At 37.0% G+C, this 23,143-nt stretch overlaps 2 protein-coding genes and 1 pseudogene across 10 annotated transcripts in view; all 3 read left to right on the top strand.

Annotated features, from left to right (window-relative positions):
• The window catches only part of CPB2 (carboxypeptidase B2), a 34,629-nt gene extending 15,401 nt beyond the window's left edge, over positions 1–19,228 (top strand). For 2 of the 3 annotated variants that reach the window (XM_010980844.3, XM_064493153.1), the window contains exons 4-11: positions 220–328; positions 3,695–3,796; positions 6,181–6,285; positions 8,302–8,412; positions 10,378–10,471; positions 13,338–13,540; positions 15,155–15,242; positions 18,880–19,228. In XM_010980844.3, coding sequence (XP_010979146.1) covers positions 220–328; positions 3,695–3,796; positions 6,181–6,285; positions 8,302–8,412; positions 10,378–10,471; positions 13,338–13,540; positions 15,155–15,242; positions 18,880–19,064 — 997 coding nt within the window. In that variant the 3' untranslated portion in view covers positions 19,065–19,228. The remainder of the gene's footprint in view (positions 1–219; positions 329–3,694; positions 3,797–6,180; positions 6,286–8,301; positions 8,413–10,377; positions 10,472–13,337; positions 13,541–15,154; positions 15,243–18,879) is intronic. The other variant, XM_064493152.1, reaches the window with a different exon arrangement.
• Positions 9,755–9,917, top strand: LOC116157287 (U2 spliceosomal RNA; annotated as a pseudogene).
• A 632-nt stretch (positions 19,229–19,860) lies between the features above and the next one.
• The window catches only part of ZC3H13 (zinc finger CCCH-type containing 13), a 94,030-nt gene continuing 90,747 nt past the window's right edge, over positions 19,861–23,143 (top strand). For 6 of the 7 annotated variants that reach the window (XM_031466003.2, XM_031466000.2, XM_031466002.2 and 3 more), the window contains exon 1: positions 19,862–20,210. The gene's annotated coding sequence lies outside the window, so the exon portion shown is untranslated. Of the gene's footprint in view, positions 20,211–23,143 lie in introns of all 7 variants that reach the window. The other variant, XM_064493149.1, reaches the window with a different exon arrangement.

Genomic DNA, 23,143 nt, shown 5'->3' with positions numbered 1-23,143 from the left:
GAAAAACATATCACTAGGACCCACTCTTTCCAGCCCGTGGGGTTTGTGAGTTTTGGCTTCCCGTGACACTAGCTGGTGGTGTTTTCACCCTGATGAACTTCGCCTTGTTAGATTTCTTAGTGATTTACCCCCATGCTCACCTGTCGTGCCTGCGATCGGCCATGTGGGAAAATCAGAGCCTTGTTTGGAAACCAGCTCACCCTCTGTTTCATCACCCAGTGTCTTGTTGGAAAATGTGGAAGATCTTATCCAGCAGCAGACGACCAAGGACACGATCAACCCCCGGGCCTCCTCCTCCTACTATGAACACTATCACTCACTAAATGAGGTAAGCTGTTGCGTTTCTCTCCGAAATTACCATTTTCATTTAACGAGTGTTACCATTTCAGCCATGAGAAATTATTAAAGAATCCTAATGGGTGGAAGAGGGTGAAAAAAAAATCACAAAATCACAATTGGGTTGATTACCAGGGGTAATTCATCCTTTTGTAGACATCCTGCCAGGGAAGACTGCATCATTTTTGGTAAATTGCCCCTGAGCAGGATATTTGTCCACAGCTAAGAGTATCTCAAACTGCTAGGTGTAACATGCTAAGGAACAGCAGGAAATTAAAAATGGTGTCTTTTTATTGAAACTGCCACAAATAAATTAATAGTCCAATTAATAATGTCTCCTCAGACCATTATCCTGATTGTACCCTTATTGAATAGTCACCACATTATCTCACTGAATGAAAGGGATTTATTCACTTATATGTAGTATAAAGTTCACTTATAAAAGGAACCTATTTAAAATGGTAACAATAATAATAATGCCTTAAAAAATAATAATGCCTTGTTTTAATTTTTAAGAAATTGATTTTTTTCTATTGACCCTTCTAGGTTCCAGTTTGTCTAGAAGGAATGTAAGCAAGATATTGCTGTTTAGTTGAATGAAGTAAGCTTTCACATCATACTGCAGGAGCCGTTTCCCCATATTTGTTAGTTGAGAGGGTAAACCCCCGGAGCACTTTCTTTTCAATATAATGCACTCCAAGTGGTACAAATCCCCTGATACCGTTTATTTTTTTCATAGGAGTATGCTGCTATATTCCTTAATATAAGCATTTTTATCATCTTTGGCTAGGTGCCCAGAAACTATTAAGGTCCCCATCCATATTTAAGACGTCTAAGACTTAAGTAATAAGAATCAATTTTCTATTTAATCTTCAAAAGCATCTGTTCCTTTCCAGTTAGTTAAATCAGAATTCAGTCTGCTCCTAGAATCAATGTGCCTCGCTGGTTGGCAGGGATCTTAAAATTGCGGCCCCCTCCTTTCTCTCTCCTGTCTTGCCTTAGTCTGTTCCACCTGGACCACCTCCCTCATCAGTCCTGCAGTCCTGCATATGCAAACTTGAGGCCCAGGGTTGAGTGGGTAGGCACGACTTGCAAAATGGAAAAGGAAACTGTGTCGCTGCTGTGTTGGGTTTGGTGGGGAGAGCAGAGTGCTTTAAATAGAAGTATTTTAAAATATTTTTCTGGTATAGTTTAACTATTTTGTTTGAAAGGTTATTTTTTTCTTTCCCATGAAAGAGTTGGAAAGACATGGGAGGAAAAAAAGTATTAGCTTGCCATAACAAAATGCCACATACTGAGTGGCTTAAACAACAGAAGTTTATTCACTCACAGTTCTGGGGGCTGGAAGTCCAAGTTCAAGGTGTGAGCAGGGTTGGTTTCTTCTGAGGTGTCCCTCCTTGACTTGTAGATGGCTGCCTCCTCGCTCTGTCCTCACGTGGCCTTTTCTGTGTGTGCACATCCTTGGCCTTTCTCTGTCCTAATCTCCACTTCTTTTTTTTTTTTTAACATTTTTTATTGATTTATAATCATTTTACAATGTTATGTCAAATTCCAATGTTCAGCACAATTTTTCAGTCATACATGGACATATACACACTCATTGTCACATTTTTTTCTCTGTGAGCTACCATAACGTTTTGTGTATATTTCCCTGTGCTATACAGTATAATCTTGTTTATCTATTCTACAATTTTGAAATCCCAGTCTATCTCCATTTCTTATAAAGACACCAGTTGGGTTGGATTAGAGCCCACACTAACAGCCTCATTTTAACTTAATTCCCTCTTTAAAGGCTCTATCTCCAAATACAGTCACATTCTAAGGTATTGGGGATTAGGGCTTCAGCATATGAATGGGGGAGGGACACAATTCAGCTCATAACAATAACATTCCAGAAAGTAGTTTGCACCTCTCCTCCCTCCCATCCCCAGTCCTTTCTAAGAGGTTTGTGGGAACCATGACAGTCTTGCTCTCAGGAAATTCTGCCAAGCCCTTTCTTCCCCTCCACCGCTGATCTCTCCTTCAGCCCTCCCCCCAAGTTCACCTGGGGGTCAAGCGGGGTTTCTTTTGTCATTGATTCTCAAATTTTAAGTAAACCACTGTAGGGAGAAAAACAAACAGCCAAAATACACCTTTTAAAACAAATGGCAAAAGAAGAGAGTTATTCAAAGGATGTGACCTTCATTACCTCAGATTAGATTGTGAATAAAGGTCATATAAAGAGCTGCCTTTATATAGCACATCCTCTGCTGCTGGAGGACGTCTACTGAACCATCAATGCCGTAACATAAAATAGTTTGATGTAGTAGTTCTCTCAGATATATTCATGCCTTAGAAGAATGACAGTAAACAGGGGCCCAATGAGGAAAGATTTCCAGCACCTCAGACGCTGACCTCAGGGGTGCTTGGGACACAAAGGCCTCCCAGGAGCATCTCAGTTCCCAGCACAGGACAAGTTCTCGCACATACCACTCACCCTAGTTATGGCACTTTGAGAGGATCCAAAGGTAAATGATGCTCCAATTCCCCTCAGCTAGGATTGCTATTTGAAACTACCTCTAAAAAAGTTCCCAGAAATAAGGCCAAGGATTGGTTACTCCCATTGCAGAAGGTGTCAGAGTTGAAATATGGCCCTTGAGAAGCTGGTCTACATCAAAACATGACCAGGTTCCATCACTCAACACCGGCTTCGAAGTGGACACCAGCCTAAAGTCAGGCTTAGAATTTTTTATTTGTTTTTTTCCTTCCACTGGAATCTTGATAGGATCAGAAACCACTAGACTCCTACCTGGAAGAGAGGTCCAGAATCAAACTACTTCCCAGGGTAGAAGAGAATTCTTTTTTCTCCAGATTGTCTTCCATTTTGTCTCTGATCATTTCACAGATCTCACTGTAAGTGTGAAATAATGACACCTCCATTTACCTTGTGCAAAGACAGTGCCCAGGGCTTCCTTAGGTTACTCTTGAAAAGTGAATATTAAAAAAAAAAACTCATATAAAAATGAACTCTTGAATGAATGGTAAAGAGGATTTCATACACAGAGCAGGGATTCATTGTGACAAGCCTTTGAAAATAACTTAAGAAGCCATGCTTTAAAGACTAACTGTTCCTACTTCGTAAGTTTCTTAGTACTTTTCCACTTTCTCTAAACCTTGATACTTTAAAAAAACTTTAATTTCATCGATTTTCCTAAGCAATGGAAGAAACACCCTGTCCCCAGTGTTTTAGCTTCTCGTTCTTTCCACACACAAAGGTTTTAGAGGGATCTCCTTCCCTCAAAGAAAGTGTCTGTTTCCTTTGATCAGAGAGATGCTCTGAATTTGCCCTGAGACTGACTGCTGGTTTCTGTTTTGATAGATCTATTCTTGGATAGAAGTTATAAGTGAGCGGTATCCTGATATGATTGAAAAAATCCACATTGGATCCTCATATGAGAAGTATCCACTTTATGTTTTAAAGGTATGTTGTAGGAAGAGCTGTTGATCTTTCAACTTTGGGGAATATGTTATTTCTCCAGCAATCCTTGTTATTCGATTTTTTTTTTTGTTTTCGTTTTTGATTTTAATTTAACTTCTGGAGACAAGTGTTCCTCAACTTTAATATCCAGCTATTTAGGGATTGGCTATTACCTTTAATTTTTTTCCCCTTTACCAGTGCAGCGTTGGTGTAAGAGTAATTACCTCCATTTTAGAATCAACTCTGTGTCTGTTTATGTGACATAGATAAGCCATTTAGCCATCCTGGGCTTCAATGCCTACCTTCACAAAATGAGGGCAGTGGTCTGGTTTACTTTTTAAATTCTTATTTTATTTACGTCGCCACCACCACCTCTGATTGGCTTACTTAGCAAAAAGAAAGAAAGGAAGAAAGGAAGAAAGGAAGAAAGGAAGAAAGGAAGAAAGGAAGAAAGGAAGAAAGAAAGAAAGAAAGAAAGAAAGAAAGAAAGAAAGAAAGAAAGAAAGAAAGAAAGAAAGAAAGAAATGAAAGAAAGAAATGAAAGAAAAAGAGAGAGAGGAATCTGGTATTGGACGAATATGGACATTGATACAATTTTTGGAACTAAAGGAAGAGTTTAACAATGAAACCCAGAAAGGATAGGAACTAGGGCAATGCTGAGATCCTTGGTGGTAGGACTAATATGATAGCTTCTTCAACCACCATCTGTTTGGTTATTTATTTTCAGTTGAATCAATTGGCTTTAATAAAGTCAGTGAATTTGGCTACAGAAAGAATATTGGGAGCCATGAAACTAAACTAATTCTTGTATGTTAATTTCTAATTCTGCAGTTCTGTTTTTTTACCACTCTTTTCTCCCCCAAATTTTTCAAACAAAATGAAAAGAAGCCCTGGAAAAGTTTAATCATTGGAAAAATACATTTGATTTAGTATATATAATACAATTACACATATTTTTCCAACATTATCTTAATTGTGATAGGTAAGCCTCTTTGATCATCCAAAGATAAAATTTTGAGTCAGGGTTTCTGGGTTTTAATCTGTTCAATCTGACAAGAATTTGCAGGGTAAACTCAAGGCAGACATAGGAAACACTGGGTCCTCTTGGCAGCTGAGATGGTTAATCAGACTGGATCCATGTAATCGTGGCATACCCACCTACAACAGTTGCCTTCAGCCGTGCTGTGTGTATTCTTTGGAACTTGTGTTCCTGCGACCTAGGTGTACATGTGGGAAAACCATGCTTCCTGTGTGCGTTAGTCCCGATCTTACTCAGTCAAGGATATGCACATCATGTGAGTCTCTGGGGTTCCTCCATCCTTCCAGTCTCAGGACAGGAACCAAGAGAGTTTGCGGAACACAGCTAGACAGAAGGCTGAGTAAGGCAGCTAGTCTGGACAACTCAGGATTTTCTTTTAAATTGAGTAGATTAAATCAGCCAGGTAATTCTCCTCTTTGTCCAACTAGACCCTTTGTGGCCAATGCCATTTGATGCTCTCACTTGCCTTCTCGTTGAAATATCACTAGCTCCAGGTTAGTTAAGAAGAAACCTTCCTGAGTGGTGTAGGTGGCAATTTCAGAATCTAACTCTCTTTTTCTTGTTTTGGAGTTCCAGCCCCACATAGTTGTTTGATTTTGCAGCACTCTTCTCCATTCTCCATGCTCTAAAATTGTGCTCTAATTTTGAAAAAACTGTGATTCATTTTGTTCAGAGAACTCTTCTAAAGACATCAAAGGCTATCACTGAGGAAAGGCTGGGAGTTCTTATTCCAGAAAGTTGGCAGCTTACACTGCCCCCCCCCCCATATTGTAAATCAGAACGAGGCCTCTGTCCCCAGATCTGTTGGTGCGAATTTGTGTGAGGTTAGATGTGTGCTTATTTCTGTGTCAAATAGGGAAATAATCTGCACAATAAAAGTGTGCACCCTGGGGAAATGATGAAGAAATCCAAGCTTATCTCGGGCATCACTGGCTTTCCTCTCCCAAGCCTTTCTCTGTTGCTTACCTCCCCCAGAAAGCCGCCTATCCAGCACATAGCCGCTTAGTTCTAACTGGAGTGTGACAACATGGACCGAAGCCCTAATTCTCTGGTCTTTACCGCTACACTTCCTCATGCAGCTCTGGTATCACCAGGTAATTGTAGGGGAATAAAACGAGTTTAAATCAAGAGTCCTGGCTTCAGACCGCAGTACCGACTCTCACCAGCTCTGTGACCTTAGCTAGTATCCTTTAATCACACCAGCTTTTCATTTCCCTTGAGAATTCTCAAAGACACGCAGAGAATAATGCACGTCTAATAGATTTTCTAAAAGGATTAAATAGAAGCACTATTTATAGCACGTTATTATCGTGAAGCTTCTTCTTATTTTTTGGTTTTCTGTGCGCAGGTTTCTAGAAAAGAACAAAGGACCAAAAATGCCATGTGGATTGACTGTGGAATCCATGCCAGAGAATGGATCTCTCCTGCTTTCTGCTTGTGGTTCATAGGCTACGTGAGTATTCACATTCTCTTAAGCCAGAGTTTCTCTGCATGTGATCCAGGACCACCTGTGTCAGAATCAAGTGGCCTGTTTAGTAAATATGTGTGTTCCCAGCTCACATCCTGGAATTCTCGACCTAAAATCTCTGGAGGTGAGTCTTGGGAATCTGCAATTTTCACAAGCTTCCCAGCTGACTTTTACACATAATAAGTTTGAGAACCATGACTTTAAGCATTTAGATCACCCTGAAGATTGTCTGCCTTATCCTTTCCAAATTTCTGGCTGAGGCTAAACACTGGAACATAATTAAGAAACATATGCACTTGTATTATGTTTACAAAGTGAAGGGAGGAACTGAAGCAATTATCTAAGGTGAGTTCCAATTAATTTCTTTTTCTTTTGGTTTGAATTATCCAGATATCCTTTGCCATATTCAGCCCTTGGAGACTTACCATAAAGTACAACACGACAAAGCAGATTATACTTTTCCATGTATAATAGGGAATTTTGTCCTTGAAGAAGGCCTTGGCATATAAACATTCATATATAAGACAAAGAGTATGTCATAAAAGTAAATATTATAATGACTATAAACCTCTATAATAAATGAAAACAGTAAAAAAAATTATGCTTCAGATCCTGTGAAATGGGCATATATGTTCTCTACACTGATTTATACAAAGAGCCATTGCCACTGGAAAAATAACTTGAAATATGTGTCCTTCTGATAATGGTTATTGCTGTCTCTGTATCAACGCAAATGTCTTTGTATGTAGAAAAATACATTTCTACCTACCTTTGTTTGCCTTACCATCTCCTCTCCCCCACCAATGGAGCTACAGTATCCGTGAGCCTACTGAAAAGTTCCTACCACCAGACCCTAAGCACAGCCCAGTTATTCAATGATCTGGAACCTTCCCCAAACTGGGTAGTTTTATTCATTTTAGACAATGAAGGGAGCAGCAGTTAGTGGAGAGAGCAGCATGCAAAGCAAGAGGGAAGGAACATTCATTTTTCATTCTAGTTCTGAACCTGAAAAGGACAGGAAAGAAAGTCCAATTCATATTGACTCTAATTCATATCAGTCAAGTTGTCCCTAATTGCTGTCCCTCCTACCCTGACACGTCTTCCCTCCTATTGCATGTTACCCCCCTCCCACACCTACTTGCTCAATCTTTGTAAGATGAAATTTTTGATTTCACAAATATTTATTAATTGCCTATGAGGTTCCAGACTGTGGAAATACAATGGGAAACAAAATGTAGCTCAAAAAGCTCATAGTCGAGTATTTTGCCCCAACACTGTGAGGCTGATTTTTGTAGCCCAAGTCAGCATAAACAATAAAATTTTTAAAATTTTTAATGGGGGGGTAATTAGGTTTGTTTGTTTGTTTGTTTGTTTATTTTTTAGAGGAAGTACTGGGGATTGAACCCAGGACCTTGCGCAAGCTAAGCATGCACTTTACCACCTGTCCCATGTCCAAGGCATTTACCACCACTTGGCAGCATATTACCTTAAGTTCAGACTTTTCAAGGAATTAATATTTTTTTCCTGAAAGTTAAATCTGAAAATCTAGACATGCCAAATATTTTTTTAAAGAAAAGAAATAGACTAAATTTAGTGGAAGTTAAGTACATGGATGTTAACAAGATTATAACTTCACAATATACACAAATATTGAATCATTATGTTATATACCTGAAACTAACACAGCTGACCCTTGAACAATGCAAGGGTTAGGGGAGCCCACCCTCCATACACTTGAAAATCCACACATAGCTTTATAGTCAGCCCTCCATATCCATGGTTCTGCTTGCGTGGATTTGATGAACTACAGTTCGTGTAGTACTGTAGTATATACTATTGAAAAACATCTCCATACAAGTGGATCCACACAGTTCAAACCCCTGTTACTCAAGGGTCAACTATATAAAATTATATGTCAATTATATCTCAACTTATAAAAAGAAACAAAGTTTATAAGAGTTTAAAAGATACATTATTAAACATACTTGGTTTAAACTGTAGGTAACTCAATCCTACGGGAAAGAGAAGGTGTATACCAACCTTCTGAGGCATATGGATTTCTATGTTATGCCAGTGGTTAATGTGGACGGTTATGACTACACATGGAAAAAGGTAGGTGAAGGCAAAGAAAACAAAACATGCCCCTTTCGGGGATATAGTATACACAGGCTGAATTACTTATAGAATCCTGGATCCTGGCATAGTAGTTTTATTACAAAAATTTTTTTAAATTCATTATGGAAATGTTCAATCATGCATAAGTGGGAATAATTATATGGTAAATTACATGGTAAATAATTATATGGTAATTGTATGGTAAATTATATGGTAAACTCTACCTATCATACAGCCAGTCAACTCATGGCCGATCTTTTTATCATCTATATCCCCGCCCCACTTCTACCTTACCTATATTATTTTGGAGCAAATCTCAGACACCTTGTCATTTCATCAATAAATATTTCAGGATGCATCTCTAAAAGGGGTCTTAAAAAATAATCACAGTACAATTATACTTTAAAATGAATAATTACTAAATATCATAAACTTTCCAATTAGTATTTAAATTTCCAATTGTATCCTAACTTTTTAAAAAAGTTTATTTCTTCGGTTCAGAATCCAAATAAGACTAATATGTCATGATTGGTTGATACCTTTTATTTCTATTGTAATCCATAAACTCTCTCTCCATCTCTTTTTCTCTATTTCCTTGTAGTTTTTTTCATTGAAGAAAAGAGTTGCTCGTTGTCTGGGTTTCCTTCTTGCATTGCCATGTTGCAGTTTAACATGCTCCTTTGTCCTCTGTATTTTCTAAAACTTGATATTTGGATTCTAGAAGCTTAATCAGACGCAGATTTGACTTTTTTGGCAAGACTACTTCACTGTGATAGTGTGTTCTCCCAACAGAAGGTGCATAATATCTAGTTGTATCTCTCTTTGTGATGTTAGATACCATTTGATGCACAGTGCCTACATCCATTCATTCTTACTAGGCATTATTTGAATGGCACTTTGATTTGTAAAATCATAAATTGCAAGAATTAGAACAGCATTCTAACTGAACTTGCATTGTAACAAAATTGCATTCTAACCAATGTGCAAATTTAAGACTTAGTACCCTTTAACTTAGTCATGAACAAACATAGTATGAGTATCATGGTCAGTCTCATCTATAGTACTGGGAACCATTACTGTTGGTAATCTTTCATCATGATTCATGTAAAATTACTCAAGCAATATGAAGTGCAGTAATTTTTAAAATTTAATGAGAAGCACATAAAAACATAGTTGAACATATAAGGTCCAGAAAAACTTACTTGAATAGCACATACAAACACTAAGGGGAATGAGAATAATTGCAGTGATGAGAAACATAAGGAATTATTTTATGTAGATGGGAATTTAAGCAGAAGAGATGGGAATGGTGAAGGAGATTGATGAAAAAGTTATCTCAATCACTTCTCGGCCTTTTGGCTAAGATCCAGTGTAGTATCTGTTCTTATCATTTTAATATCTGATACATCCTCTATCCAAGGACAATATAGTAAATGGACTTTTGGAGCAGGGAGTTGAAAAATACAATGGCAATCATATTATAATATATAAATGTATCAAATCAACATGTTGAACAGCTTAAGTTTACACAATGTTATATGTCAAGTACATGTCAATTAAAAAAAGGAACTCATGATATAGTTTTAATTTGAGTTGAAACACAAAGTTATTTTACTTTTCTTAGAAGGAACTCAAAATGACAATGCCTAAAACTAATTTAAAGGAAACAAAACCAAACAAGAAGGCCAACAATCAGCCTAGCAAAACCAAATGAAAAAAATTTTGTTGAGTCAAAACTCATCAAATACCATTTCATGTGGTTCAAACTAAAATAGTTTGAGTGAACCCGGCTGAGACCTGGACAGAACAGGGGTGGTGCAAAGGTGCTGTGAGGACAGTTACAGGGTGAAGCCACGGAGCTGCAGGAGAGAAACACAATGCTGTCCACTTAGGCTTTATAAGTCACATCTTTTGTGAACTGCAGACATGACCGCCCTGGTTACCTGTGTTTTGTTTATTTAGAATCGAATGTGGAGAAAGAACCGTTCTTTCCATGAAAATAATTCTTGCATCGGAACAGACCTGAACAGGAACTTTGCTTCCAAACACTGGTGTGGTAGGTTGTTTGCTTTATTTTGAGCAATTTGTCTTCATTTAAAAGGTGATATTCATAAATACCTGTTAATTCGAGCTAATTAGAGGGGAGGCCTACCTGAATCAGGAAACAATTCATACAATAAATTTTTGGTTAAACATAATGCTATGAAAGTTGACTAAAATAAGCAAATCACCCTTACACGCTCTTAAGGTGGACCAGTTCTTTAAGCTCCCTTCTAGCTTCAAAATTCTAAAATTCGAATCATAAGGATCGATTCCCTAGAATCATAAGGAAGTGACTGCTAAATTTCCTACTTTCATAAACAGATAACATTCATTATTAGGATATCAAAGACTAAGGTTGGGTGGGTAGCTCTCCTTTTCAATTGCACAGGAAAATATTTACTTCTATAGTGTTTGGAAACATTTTCTTTTGTGTTCACTATTCACTGTCTTCAGTTCTTTCATGAATATCATAAAGAGAAACTTATGTCTACTACAATGGGAGTTCCTTGTTCTTTGATTTGAGTGAGTTAAGGTTCTCAGTGAATATTGATTTAGGCACTCAGGAATATTGTCTGCTTTCAGGGAGATGGAGGAAGGTGTGAGTTCGTGCTCTATATTACTTAACGTTTTTCATGGTGAAAGCAATGTTACCAAATTGGAATAGCCCAGTAGTCAAAATATCTTCTGTTATTGCCATCAAGAAATATTTCAGGCCCCAATCAGGCCTGGTGCTGTATTCTTATATATATCACCAGAGTCAAAAACAAGCGTATAGACAAGAGAGAGTTTTAAATAAAACTAAAAGTAACAGTAAGGAACTCTCTCTCTGTTTTTTTTTTGGCTAAGTGCCTGAGTGTCTCTTCAGTACTATGTGGGCAAGATAATGAGAAAGAAGAATTAAATCTTATCTCTTCCTTGACCCTGCAACTAGAATGTGCCTTTATACTTTGTAGAGAATCTAAAAGAATACTTCACTTATTAACAGGAAGTAATGGATCAAGCCTTCTTATTCATTTTATGTTCATTTTACCCATCCTCTGTATTAAAATTGTGTGTGTGTGTGTGTGTTTGTGTGTATGTTAAGATGGGAATATGGGAGGGGTATCTTAGTCTGAGAGGGCTGCCATAATACAATACCACAGACTGGGTGGTTCAAACAAGAGAAATTTATTGCTTACACCACCCTCTTGCTATGTCTTCACATGGCCTTTTCTCTGTCTGTGAGCCTCCCTGGTGTTTCTCTCTTCTTTTGAAGATTTTAGACCGGGGTCTCACCTTTATGACTTCATTAAATCCTAATTACCTCCTTAAAGGCTCTGTCTCCAAATATAGCATGTTGTGGGGTAGGGCTTCAACATAGGAATTTTGGGAGGACAGAAAATAAACAGCTTATAAGACTAGAACTTTTTAAAAAAATCACCATTGAGTCTTAACAATTATCAGTGCCTTACACATCATTAGTAAATGGCATTCTTTAAAGTAAAATAAAATAAAAATATATTTGAAATGAAAATTTCCAGCATGTTAGAAGTTGATGGTGCCAGATGCCCATCTTGTGCCACAAGTGGTTTTTCATTATGTAAAGCACTTACTGAACTAAAAGAATTTGTCTGATTTGGTTGCTTCGGGAAGCTGAAGAGCATATGGGCAATTCAGATTCCCTGCTGGGCCACAAAAGTTCTGTTGATATTACGTAGAATGGGGATTCCAAACAGTCCTCATAATGGAAGTCTAAAAGTGGTGTCCCATTTAAGGCCTCATCTTTCATTACTGTTATTCATTCCTATAAAAGACTAATTTGTATCATATCAACATTGGACTCATAGGGTAAAAAAAAATTACCCAAGCCACATAGCTATTAAATGGCAAAGCCAAGATTGGAATCAAGTGATTGAGTGATTCACAATATGCTGCATAACCTCTTATTGTAAAGAATGGTTACCACCAACAGTGCCCAGTTTGCATCTCCTAAAATAACAGCATTTACTTCATAGGTTGGCTGAGGATTAAATGAGATGTTGCCTGTTAATCTTAGCAGAGTTCCTGACATATATACCATGTGCTCTTTGGATGTCAGCCGGCAGTGTTATTGTCATTATCTTATTTGTTCAAGAGAGCAGCTGGACTAAAACTAGACTCTGCATTTCAATTTTAAATTGTCAGTGGAGGGATTCTGATTGGCAGAACACAAGTAAAGGACCCAGTCTGGAGCTGATAGACTGCTTCCAAGAAGGAACAGTCTTTTGGGTCAGAGGTGGCTCTCTGGGGGCTCCACCTCTGTGAATTAAGTGTGGGAAAGAGAAGTGCTGGGGATCAGGCCACCATCCGAAGTGATGTTTACTATAATTTCTCAAAGGAATGAACAAGTATTGTTCTGGTTCCAAATATCACCGTCCCATTTTATTTACTAAACTACTTTAGCAAATTAGAAGTAGCACTGAAGACAGACTGCATTTTCTGAGTTCCCAAATGAGACTTTTCTTCGATGGGCTATATTAATTGGTAAGTTTCAAACTATATACATCTGAAAACCCAAACTTACAGTGATTAAAGAAAATGGGGTTTATTTTTCTCACATAACCACAAGTTTGAAGGCAGGGCCGGCATCTCTGAGACTCTCTTAGCCACTTTCTCAAGGCTGCCAGATGGCTGCCCTCAGGCAGTAACTGTTGGATTGTTGGCTGTGAGGGCGTATAAATACTTGAATTCAAAATAAACCTTAACAACATTTAGTGGACATCAGAATATGTTCCTTACAGAGCTTGAGCGAATCCATTTATCTAAAAACGTTACACCGTAGATACTGTCAGGAGGATCACAAGTGACAGTGGGTTGTGATGGGTCCCCTCATAATTCCACTCTTACCAATTTCACTACAGAGGAAGGTGCCTCAAGTCTCTCGTGCTCGGAAACCTACTGTGGACTTTACCCAGAGTCGGAACCAGAAGTGAAGGCGGTGGCTGATTTCTTGAGAAGAAACATCAACCACATTAAAGCTTACATCAGCATGCATTCATATTCCCAGAAGATAGTGTTTCCATATTCCTATAATAGAAGCAAAACCAAAGACCACGAGGAACTGGTAAGTGCTGCTTGATTCATTTTCTTATTAGCATTTCAAAAACAATATTTAAAAAAGCCTAGTTCAGTAATCAAAAACTTGGGGGGAAAAGTTCTTCTCTAGAAGACAAAGGGTAGGTTGCTTAATGTCTTGATCTAACTCTACTCAGAATCACCCTGGGTCAGGGTTCACTGAGAAATTATAAAACCTGTGCCTTACTTTGAGGACATGAACTTCAGTCCAGCAGATGGACTCTCTAGGAAAATGTCAGACAAGCTCCTTGAACGTCAGGAGGGAACCATTCCACTTTGACCTGCTCTGCATATGAAGCCATATGAACCAGGACAAAGACAAGAGTCTCTAGCATTGTAGGTCTGTTTGTGGCTGCTAGCTTTCTACAACAGCCTGCCAAGATCAAGTTCCAGCACAGCACTTACCAATTTGATGTTAGCGTTGAGAATTGTTCACACTCTGATCTTCCTAACTTGCAGGGTTTGGTCCTATTAAAAGCAACTCTAATTTCAGCATTGAGACAGGACCTTCCCTCTTCTTTGAAATGTGGTGAATGATACAGGAAGTTCAAAGAAATGGCACAGCATGATATCCACTGATAGTCCTTGGGTCATTGAAGAGAGTGGCAATAAATACCCAACTTCAGAAAGACCTGCATAAGCTAGAAACAAATGTAGTGGAATACAAGGGACTGAGTTGTTATTCTGCTGCACACCAGGTACATAATCTTTTTTGTCTGATGAGTCTTTGGGAGTTATTAGACATTTTACACAAAAAGAAAATAGAGTTTGTGAAAAGGATGGAAAGGGAATCATACATGCCTCGGGTATGTATATTGTTTAGAGGAGCTGGGTTTAAAGTTTGGTGATCATTTTGCCCAGGAACGGGATAACCCCAAGCTGTTTGCCTTTGAAATACAGTTACACTTTGTTTTACAGTATAACTCTGTTTTATATATCACGTTTTACAAAATAAATGAATTCCTGAAAAGGGCATGTGAGAATTCTTTTTTGTTCAAATTAAATAAAAATTTCAATATATTGGAAGAGTCTATGTTTAAAGCCACCCAACTGTAATTTTCCATTAAGAGAAAAATATTTTTAACAGTTAATTTATTCTTTTCAATTTACTTCTTGGATAAATGCAGATTTTTCATGTAGACCTTTCTCCCTGCTTTATTGAGATATAATTGACTTATAACACTGTAGAAGTTTAAAGTGTACAATGCGATGATTTGATACACATATAGTGTGAAGTGATCACCGCAATAAGGTTAATTAACAGTCCATCACCTCACATAATTACAAGTTTTTCTTTTGTTGTGAGAACATTTAAGCTCTACTCCCTTAGCCATTTTCAAGTGTATTATACAGTAGTGCTAACTATAGTCACCAGGCTGTATTTTAGATCCTCAGAACTTAATCATCTTGTAACTGGAAGTCTGTATCCTTTGACTGGCATCTCCCTTTTCTCCCTAACATCCCCAGCCCCTGGCAACAACCATTCTACTCTCTATTTCTTCATATATACAGTTTGATTCAATTAATGTATGATTTAGAAACTTCTACCTGTCCTATTTTAAAGCTGCACATTAACTGAAATTCCATCTACTATTGATTTCAGTCTCTGGTGGCCAGTGAAGCAGTCCATGCTATTGCAAATACTAATAGAAATACCAGATATACACATGGCAGTGGGTCAGAAAGTTTATGTAAGTATTTCTTCTTAAGATCTTGGAGAACTGTGAGGTACTAAAGAAATTTGTGTGTTTGGTTTTTCTGTGTGGGTTTAATTTTTCTAAGTGGAATCTTTAAACAAGGTCACATATACAACAACTGGAGTATAACAATTAGAAATGGGAGCATAATAGCTATGACAGCATTGAACAAGGCTGTATTAACGTATAAATATACTAACAAGAAACCAAAATGATACTTAAGAAATTATGCTCATTGCTCTAGAGGAGGGATTATAGAATTGGTATCACACTAGTTGAGTGAAGCATAAAAGGTCATAAAGGATCAAAAGAATGTTTAAGATGCCTAGGGCTACCATGTATGGTTGTGCAGGTTGAACACTATTCAAACCTAGGAACACCATTTACATTAGATGCTTTTTAGTGACAGCTTGTGTCCAAGAGTATAGCTCATAGCACGCTATAGTTTAATGTCTTGTGTTTGTATCACACTGATGAGAAAATGTACATGGCAAATTCTTAAAAAATATTTTAAATTAATTTCTGCTGGAAGATATTTATGGAGGGACTCTTTTGTATCCACAACGGGATGACAGACAGGTTTTCTTTTTTTGAAACTGGAGGAGGAGATGGGAGAAGAGGAATGGAAAGAAGCATGTAACAAGGTGTCAGCAAACTATAACCTGCAGACCAAATCCAGTCCTCTCTTTGCTTTTATATAGGCTGTGAGCTAAGAATTTTTCCATGTCTTCAATGGTTGAAGAATAAGATTCTGTGACATGTGAAAATTATATAAAATTCAAATTTCAGTGTCCACAAATAAAGTTTTATTCAAAAACAGCCACACCCATTCATTTGCATATTGTCTGTGACAGCTTTCATAACGGTAGAGTTGAGTAGTTGTGGCATAGACTACATGGCCCTCAAAGCCTAAAATATTTACTATCTGGTCCTTTATAGAAAATGTTTGCCAATCTCTAATGTAAACAATTAAGTAGTACAATATAGTATAATCTTACTGATAAGTACAGAAAATAAAATAGGTTTATGGGTTTGTGAATGACTGCCAGAGAGAGAGGCTACTTAGCTCAAGTGGCCTGGGAAGGTCTCTCTCGGTAGGTGACCTGTCTGGGAGATCTGCCTGGTAAGTGGCTGCCAAACAAGGGTGTGTGGGAAAACCAGGGAGAAGGGATGGCTTGTGAAAATGCTTTGAGACAATATATTCAAAGTCCCAGAGTTTCCTTTAACAGGTATGACCTACAAGGGGGTAAAAACACATTCACATTAATAATCACATTCATATTATTTTCAGTAAATTGCCTGAGCACCAGATGCTCTATTAGTAGAAAGCCTAGAATCTTCCTCTTCCTCCTCAATCACCCCAAATTATCTTAAAACAACCTGGGGCCAGATTGGTCCCTATGGTTTCTTTGTCTCTTGATGTCACTGGTCTAATACTGCCTTTGCTGACGCAGGTCATTGCTCTGTCACAGAGGAACCCCACAACTTCCTTTCATAATTTAGAGCTTTCTTGACTCCCATCCTCTTCTCTGTTTTCCCCCAAAGCATGAACATAGTGCCTCAATGCTGGAATGAGTTTATAGATTAACTCCCTGTTTTGATGAAATCATTCCATCTCCATGAATTCATTCATTCAGCACAAATCTCTCTCCCTTTCTTTCTCTCTCTCTCCTTTTCTCTAAGTATAGAAAAATAGCTGGAAGAATAAATGACAAATATTGTTAATAGCTATCAAAGATTTGCTGAATGAATAACTTTAATCCACTGTTGATGGATATTTTTCAATACTATAAACAATGCTTCAGTAATCATCTTTGTAATTAATTCAAGTATAGTTATTAGAAAGAGGAAAAAATGATCATTTTGCATGTTATATGATTGTCTACCTGGAAAACAATAGAAAACCAAAAATATTAGTAACAAAGATTTGAGTAAGGTGGTTGACTATGAACTAAATATATACAAATCTATAACTTTCTTATATATCAAAAATAATCAGGAAGAAAAAATGAAAAAAAAAAGCTCTTACTGGTTCCCTACATATACATGTATACACATGCAGACATGTACATATAGATACATACATATGTATATAGATTTATTGTGTATGTGTGCACACATATAAATCCATGTGATTTCTATGAAAAATCTAGAAAATTTTACTGGTGTACATAAAAGAAGAAACCTACCTTTTTTTTGAATAGGAAAGCAATATTAAAAAATGTGTCTGTCGTTCTAAATTGTTTGTAAATTTAATGCAACCCCAGTGAACACTTAAATGACTTTGAACTTCATTTGAAAGAATATATTTGATAGAAGAGTTTGTAAAATTCTGAAAAATAAGACTAATAAGAAAGAATTTGCTCCAATCAAGTATCAAAACATTATAAACCTGTAGTATAGTTTTTTGTTTAGTTTTAATTATAGTACTTTTAAAGAAACAAGAAATTATGTATAATTAAGGATGTTCATTGTGAAGGAACTGAGCCTGGAAGAGACAGATAAATAGAATAATGAGCATAGAAAGACACTCAGATATATAAGATCTACTATCTCATAAAGAAGGCATTTCAAATAGTTAAGAATGTTAGATTATTCAATTAACAGGGTTGGAAACACTGGAAAGTTACTTAGAAAATTTTTAAAAATTGGATTACTAACATGTCTTTCTCTAAAACAAATTCGGATACATAAAATATTTTAATGTAAAAACCCTTCCATAAACTAAGTTGAAAGCAAAATTACCAAGTAAGAAAAAAAATCCACATGTTACACAGGCTAATAACACTAATGCTGCTTTAATAAACAATATATAAAATGAATCAAGAAGAAAAATGAGCAAAGACAATTGACCAAAAACATAAAGATGGACAATAAATATATCAAACAAAATGTTCAACTCACTGATAATCAAACATAAGGTAAGACAATTTGATATTATTTTTCACCCATAAAATTGCCAGAAATGCATCATTTCCAGAGATGGTGTGGGAAGTGTAAGTGGGCACATTCATGCCCTGCTAATGGAGATATAAATTGGTTCAATTCTTTTGAAGGCTATTTGGCAACATGTAGCACAATTGTAAAAGTTATATACCCTTAGACTAGCAAATCTTCTCAGAAAGAATATTCTAAAGAAACAAAGAAGCAATTATGTATAAACAAAGGTGTTCATTGCAGAATTGTTTATATTAATTAGAAGAAATCTAAAGCCCTTCAAATAAATAGTTATTAAAATTAATTACATTTAACTTTATAATGCAAAGCTGTGAGATCATTAAAAATGATAAGGTAGATTTGAACTTATTAATACATAAAGCTAGTCATGATAGATTATATTTAGAAATGTTACCTAATAGCATGCATAGAATGATCTTACATAGGAAAAAATTATGTTAAAGCATGCACTGAAAAAAAAGCTCTAGACTATAAATGATGATTATCACTCATTGGTAGGGTTATATGGGTAATTTGTATTTTCTTCCTTAACCTGTTTTCCTTCAGAAACTTAGGTTATTTAATAATCAGAAAAGCAAAGCTATTTTTCATTTTTAGGGAAAAAAATCCATTTTGTTAGTTAACTTGAAACATCTGAATTTCAAAAACGTAATTTCTTTTTTTCTTCTTGTAGATCTAGCTCCTGGAGGTTCGGATGACTGGATCTATGACTTGGGCATCAAATATTCATTTACAATTGAACTTCGAGATACAGGCAGATACGGATTCTTGCTGCCAGAGCGTTACATCAAACCTACTTGTACAGAAGCTCTCGCTGCTGTCTCTAAGATAGCTTCGCATGTCATCAGGAATGTTTAATGCCCTTGATTTTTTCAGTCTGTTCCCATATTTTAATTGACTGATTCCAGGAATACCAAGTCATTGTACCAGTTTCTTTTTAAGTTTTATCGTTAGTTTTGCTAAAAGGTTTTCCTATTTCTTGGTTTTGTCAAAGAACAAAATAAATGCTACCTTAAAATTAAGGCAGACAAGGGTTCCTTTTCCTTTTTTTTTAATTTGTAAGAAGTCCTGATTTTTTTCTTTAATTGGCGACATTTGATTAGCCACCTCAAGCAATTTAACAACTAATTTTATGCAGATCATTGGATCCTAAACAAGAAAAGGAAAAGTTTTTCAGAAGTTCATGAGAGATTTCTGCTCCAAATTTTCAATAAATTTCTGCTTGCGCCTTTAAAAACACAATCGTGCATTCCGTTTACTCCACTGCAACAAGCGATGGCCAAGAAAGCGGAGTTTCAAAAACAGGACAAACACCTCCCGCCGCTCCAGTTCAGCTGCTCAATAAAAACATTGTTGAGCGTATAAATAGCTACAGCTACTTTCGATAACAAATGTGGCGACTTGCACATTGACAACAGCTGTTTATTGTTAAGAAATTATGTAATTAAAGGAGAAAACTCCCTCGAATTCACTTTTAATTGGGAATTCTGGCTCTCCGGGATTGCGGGCTTCTTCTCTAGGGAACACTCACAGAGCAGAGTTTGGTAATTTCGACCGCACGTTACGCCCGTGGCGGGGCGTGCCCACGAAGGGGCGGTGCCTGCTCGCTGACGACTAATCTGGCGGCCGGAAGCAGCCTCGGTCTACAGAGGAACAGGGCAAACCTTTGACTTCCGGCGGAATTTTGAGGGGATCCTCTTAGCGGCCTGGAAGTGTTTTCGTTGTCTTTTCTTATTTTCTGGTCACTCTTCGTTCCTTTTCTTCCTGCGTCCCAGGCTCGCTTGACCCTGGCGAAGCGGCCGGAGGGTTCCGCCTCCCAGCCGTCCTGAGTGCCCCCCGCTAGCCGAGGACTGGTTCCCGGGAGCCGCGCGCGCACCTCCTTCTCTTCGTCGTCGTCGTCTTCCCGGGGCCAGGCGCGGGGACAGAGTCGTCTCCCCCGCTCCTCGGAGCCGTGGCGGCGGTGCCGCCTCCGGACTGCGCTTGCGAAGGGAGCTTGGGGAGGAGGTAAGCTTGAATTCTGTGAATTGGTGCGCGTACCGGAGAAAAGGGGTTGGGCGGGCCCGGGATGGGGAGGTCCCGCTTGTTCCCCATCCCTGCTTGGGTCACGTCAGGATTTTGAGCATTCCACCCGTAACTCTGTAGTAGATTCCCGTGCTCACGCCTCGCTTCTCGCCCTCGTTCTGATCTTGTGAGTTTGCCTCAAGGGATCGATGGATTCAGACGGAAGGCGGTGCTGGATCCCTACCATTTGTTGTGGGCTCGGGAACCCTTGCGCGGTATTCGCGTTTGTCTGCGATGGGAGGGTGCCGGAATGTGGTCTTAGATTTAGAAGCTCCCTCTTTACGCAGACCTTTTGCACAAAGGTATCTTACGTTTGGTTATATTTGGTCTTGCTTATTTCCTGGCGGTAATAATTTAATGACTTAGGTCCTCAGAGTTGAGGAGTGTTACTTTATCTTCCCAGCCCCTTGGTTGTTACTTTTGGCAACTGTCTGTCAGAAACCGGGGGAGGTAGAATGAAAGGAGAGGATCTGATGTTTGGCAGTATCTCTCTCCAAATAGGTTAAAATAATTGATGTGGCTGGAAATTTTAATTAGAGTTGATATTACGTGAATGATATCAATAGGTTCTTGTTTGTGGAGCGTAGTGTCGAGCCATTCGGTTTTATTTCAAGGTTTTCAGATCATTTGAACTACTTTGAAAATTATGAGTGTATGCAATCTCTTCAGGTTTTTTATTTTTTGAAGAAATACTTTTAAGACTTTTGGAAAAGTCTACATACCTCAAGTTTTCAAAGTTTAAAAAAAAATACGGTTTCAGTAAATCTAAATGCTTATGCAGTACAATCCATGCCGTTATGTTGCCAATTGTAGGAGTCTAGTTTGAAATTGCTGACTTTAGTACCTGAGGGACAATATTTTGGGCAGTTTTGTGGACATATCTTTAGATTTTCGAAAATTTCCAATTTAATGAAATAGTTATGATATGACAATTTCAAAGAGACTAAGACTGTAGAAGCAGGTATGTAACAATTTGTGTCTGTAAAAATAGTTGCATCCTGAAACTAAATCTTTTACTGTGGGGATCTAGTTTTATGAAATGCGTGCCTCTTACTGGCTTACTAATTATTGGTGATTCGAAATGAACGTTGATTGCATATTATATCCAGTTTAAGCTAGATAAATTAGATAAAGTTTATCTAATTTTGTATTTGTAAATTAAAACTAAAATCCAACAGGTGGATGCTATTTTAATTTATGTACAAGTTACTAAAAATTTAACAAGCTATCGGTATTAATTTGTATTGTACTATGCATTGGCATTTACACTTAGAAAGCAAAATTGTTTAACATATTTATTTATAGAATTGGTTTTCAGTGAGTATTAGTCTTTTACCTCCCCCAGCCTTCACTCTCCTTTTCATATAGAGTTGGGTTGGAGCTATTTCAGCAGATACTTAGTAGCAGTTGAAATGTTAACTGATGTTGGTATATAAAGTTTCACTTATTCTTTTTGGTGCTTTTGTTTGTTACAGTTCTGCTTACTTCACTTTATAGTAGTTGCTGGCATGCGATGTTCTCCCTGCCTAGGCTTTTTAACAAAATGTATTTTTTGCACAGTGCTACAGTATTGCGTTCCTCATCCCTCTGTAGTCATCTTAGCTCTGACAATTTTTTTTGAAATTGTTTTAGTCTACAGATGAGCAATCTGCAAGATTGTTCAAGAAAGTTTTTTTTTTTAAAGAAGTTCTGTTAAAAAGTTCTCAGACTATATCAAATAAACTTTTTTCTTTCAAAAATAAGAAATATAAATATGATGGGGTCTTATTTTTAATATAACTCTTTTAATTTTAGAATGTCAGTGGATAGGGGTTTATTTTTCTACCAGTTAGTACCAGTAATTATGTAGTTTTAAATGCTTAGTTCTTTGACAGTTTCCTAATCTAATGGTGCTGTTTATCCTGATTGAAGTAGTTTATGCTTTCATTTATGCTACTGGAAGATGAGACCTCAAAAGATTTAATTATGAATTGAAGTGAGAATACTAGAACTAATGTTTTATTGGCAAGATTTTAGTAATTAGGCTTCAGAAATAGTTATTAAATTATTAAAAAGAAGAGTGAGAAAGAGATCTTTGTATGTTTCTCCTTTCTTAGCCGTATTTATAGTATGAAGCTATGAGTACATTGTGATATTTGTAAATTTCTGGTGAAATGGGGACATTTCCCATTTATTAAGACTTTTTGTTGTATCTTAGTGTATTCAAACTTTATATCCCCTGTTTTTCATTTCTTTTTCAATTGAAAATATAAAAACTTCCATTATTTATTTACTCTGCAAATGGAGAGGAGAAATAGGAAAGTAATACAATAGACTCACCAGTGTCACTCTGGCTTTGATAATGCTGGTGTTTGGGAAAGACCTGATAATGTGAGTAGAAGTCAATGGCAACTTAAAACTGAAGAATAAATTGAAAACTAGAGGGGAAACCTTCAAGTCTCTGAGCTAGGGAAGACTTACACATTTTTGTCTTACTGTTTCTAATTTTTCTCACATACTTTGAAACATTTGCTTCTTATTGAAGCCTGTTCAGACATTAGTTGAAAAAGTGCTCCTCCTGCCCCCAAGTCAAATCTACATTTTATTCTGTTGCAGTTTGTCCTTCTTCTTGGGCCCATATTTGTAGATTGAATATTCTGTCACATTAGATAGTAACATAGTTTTTAATTAATTAATGAATATATATGAGCAAATGCTTTTCTGGTACATTGTAGATTATGTGTATATAATATTTAGACAAATAGGAATTAAAATACTCTATTTTATGTTCTTTGCAAGCATAAAAGTTTTTATTTTGTGCAAAAATATAAATGTTTCATAATAATATTTAGATAATTTGCTATTGTTGACTGCTATTAGAAGTTCCTAGATAGATG

Source organism: Camelus dromedarius, chromosome 13 (assembly GCF_036321535.1).
Source record: "Camelus dromedarius isolate mCamDro1 chromosome 13, mCamDro1.pat, whole genome shotgun sequence".
In the NCBI taxonomy this organism is placed as follows: domain Eukaryota; kingdom Metazoa; phylum Chordata; class Mammalia; order Artiodactyla; family Camelidae; genus Camelus; species Camelus dromedarius.
This window is presented reverse-complemented; position numbering and strand designations above follow the sequence as displayed.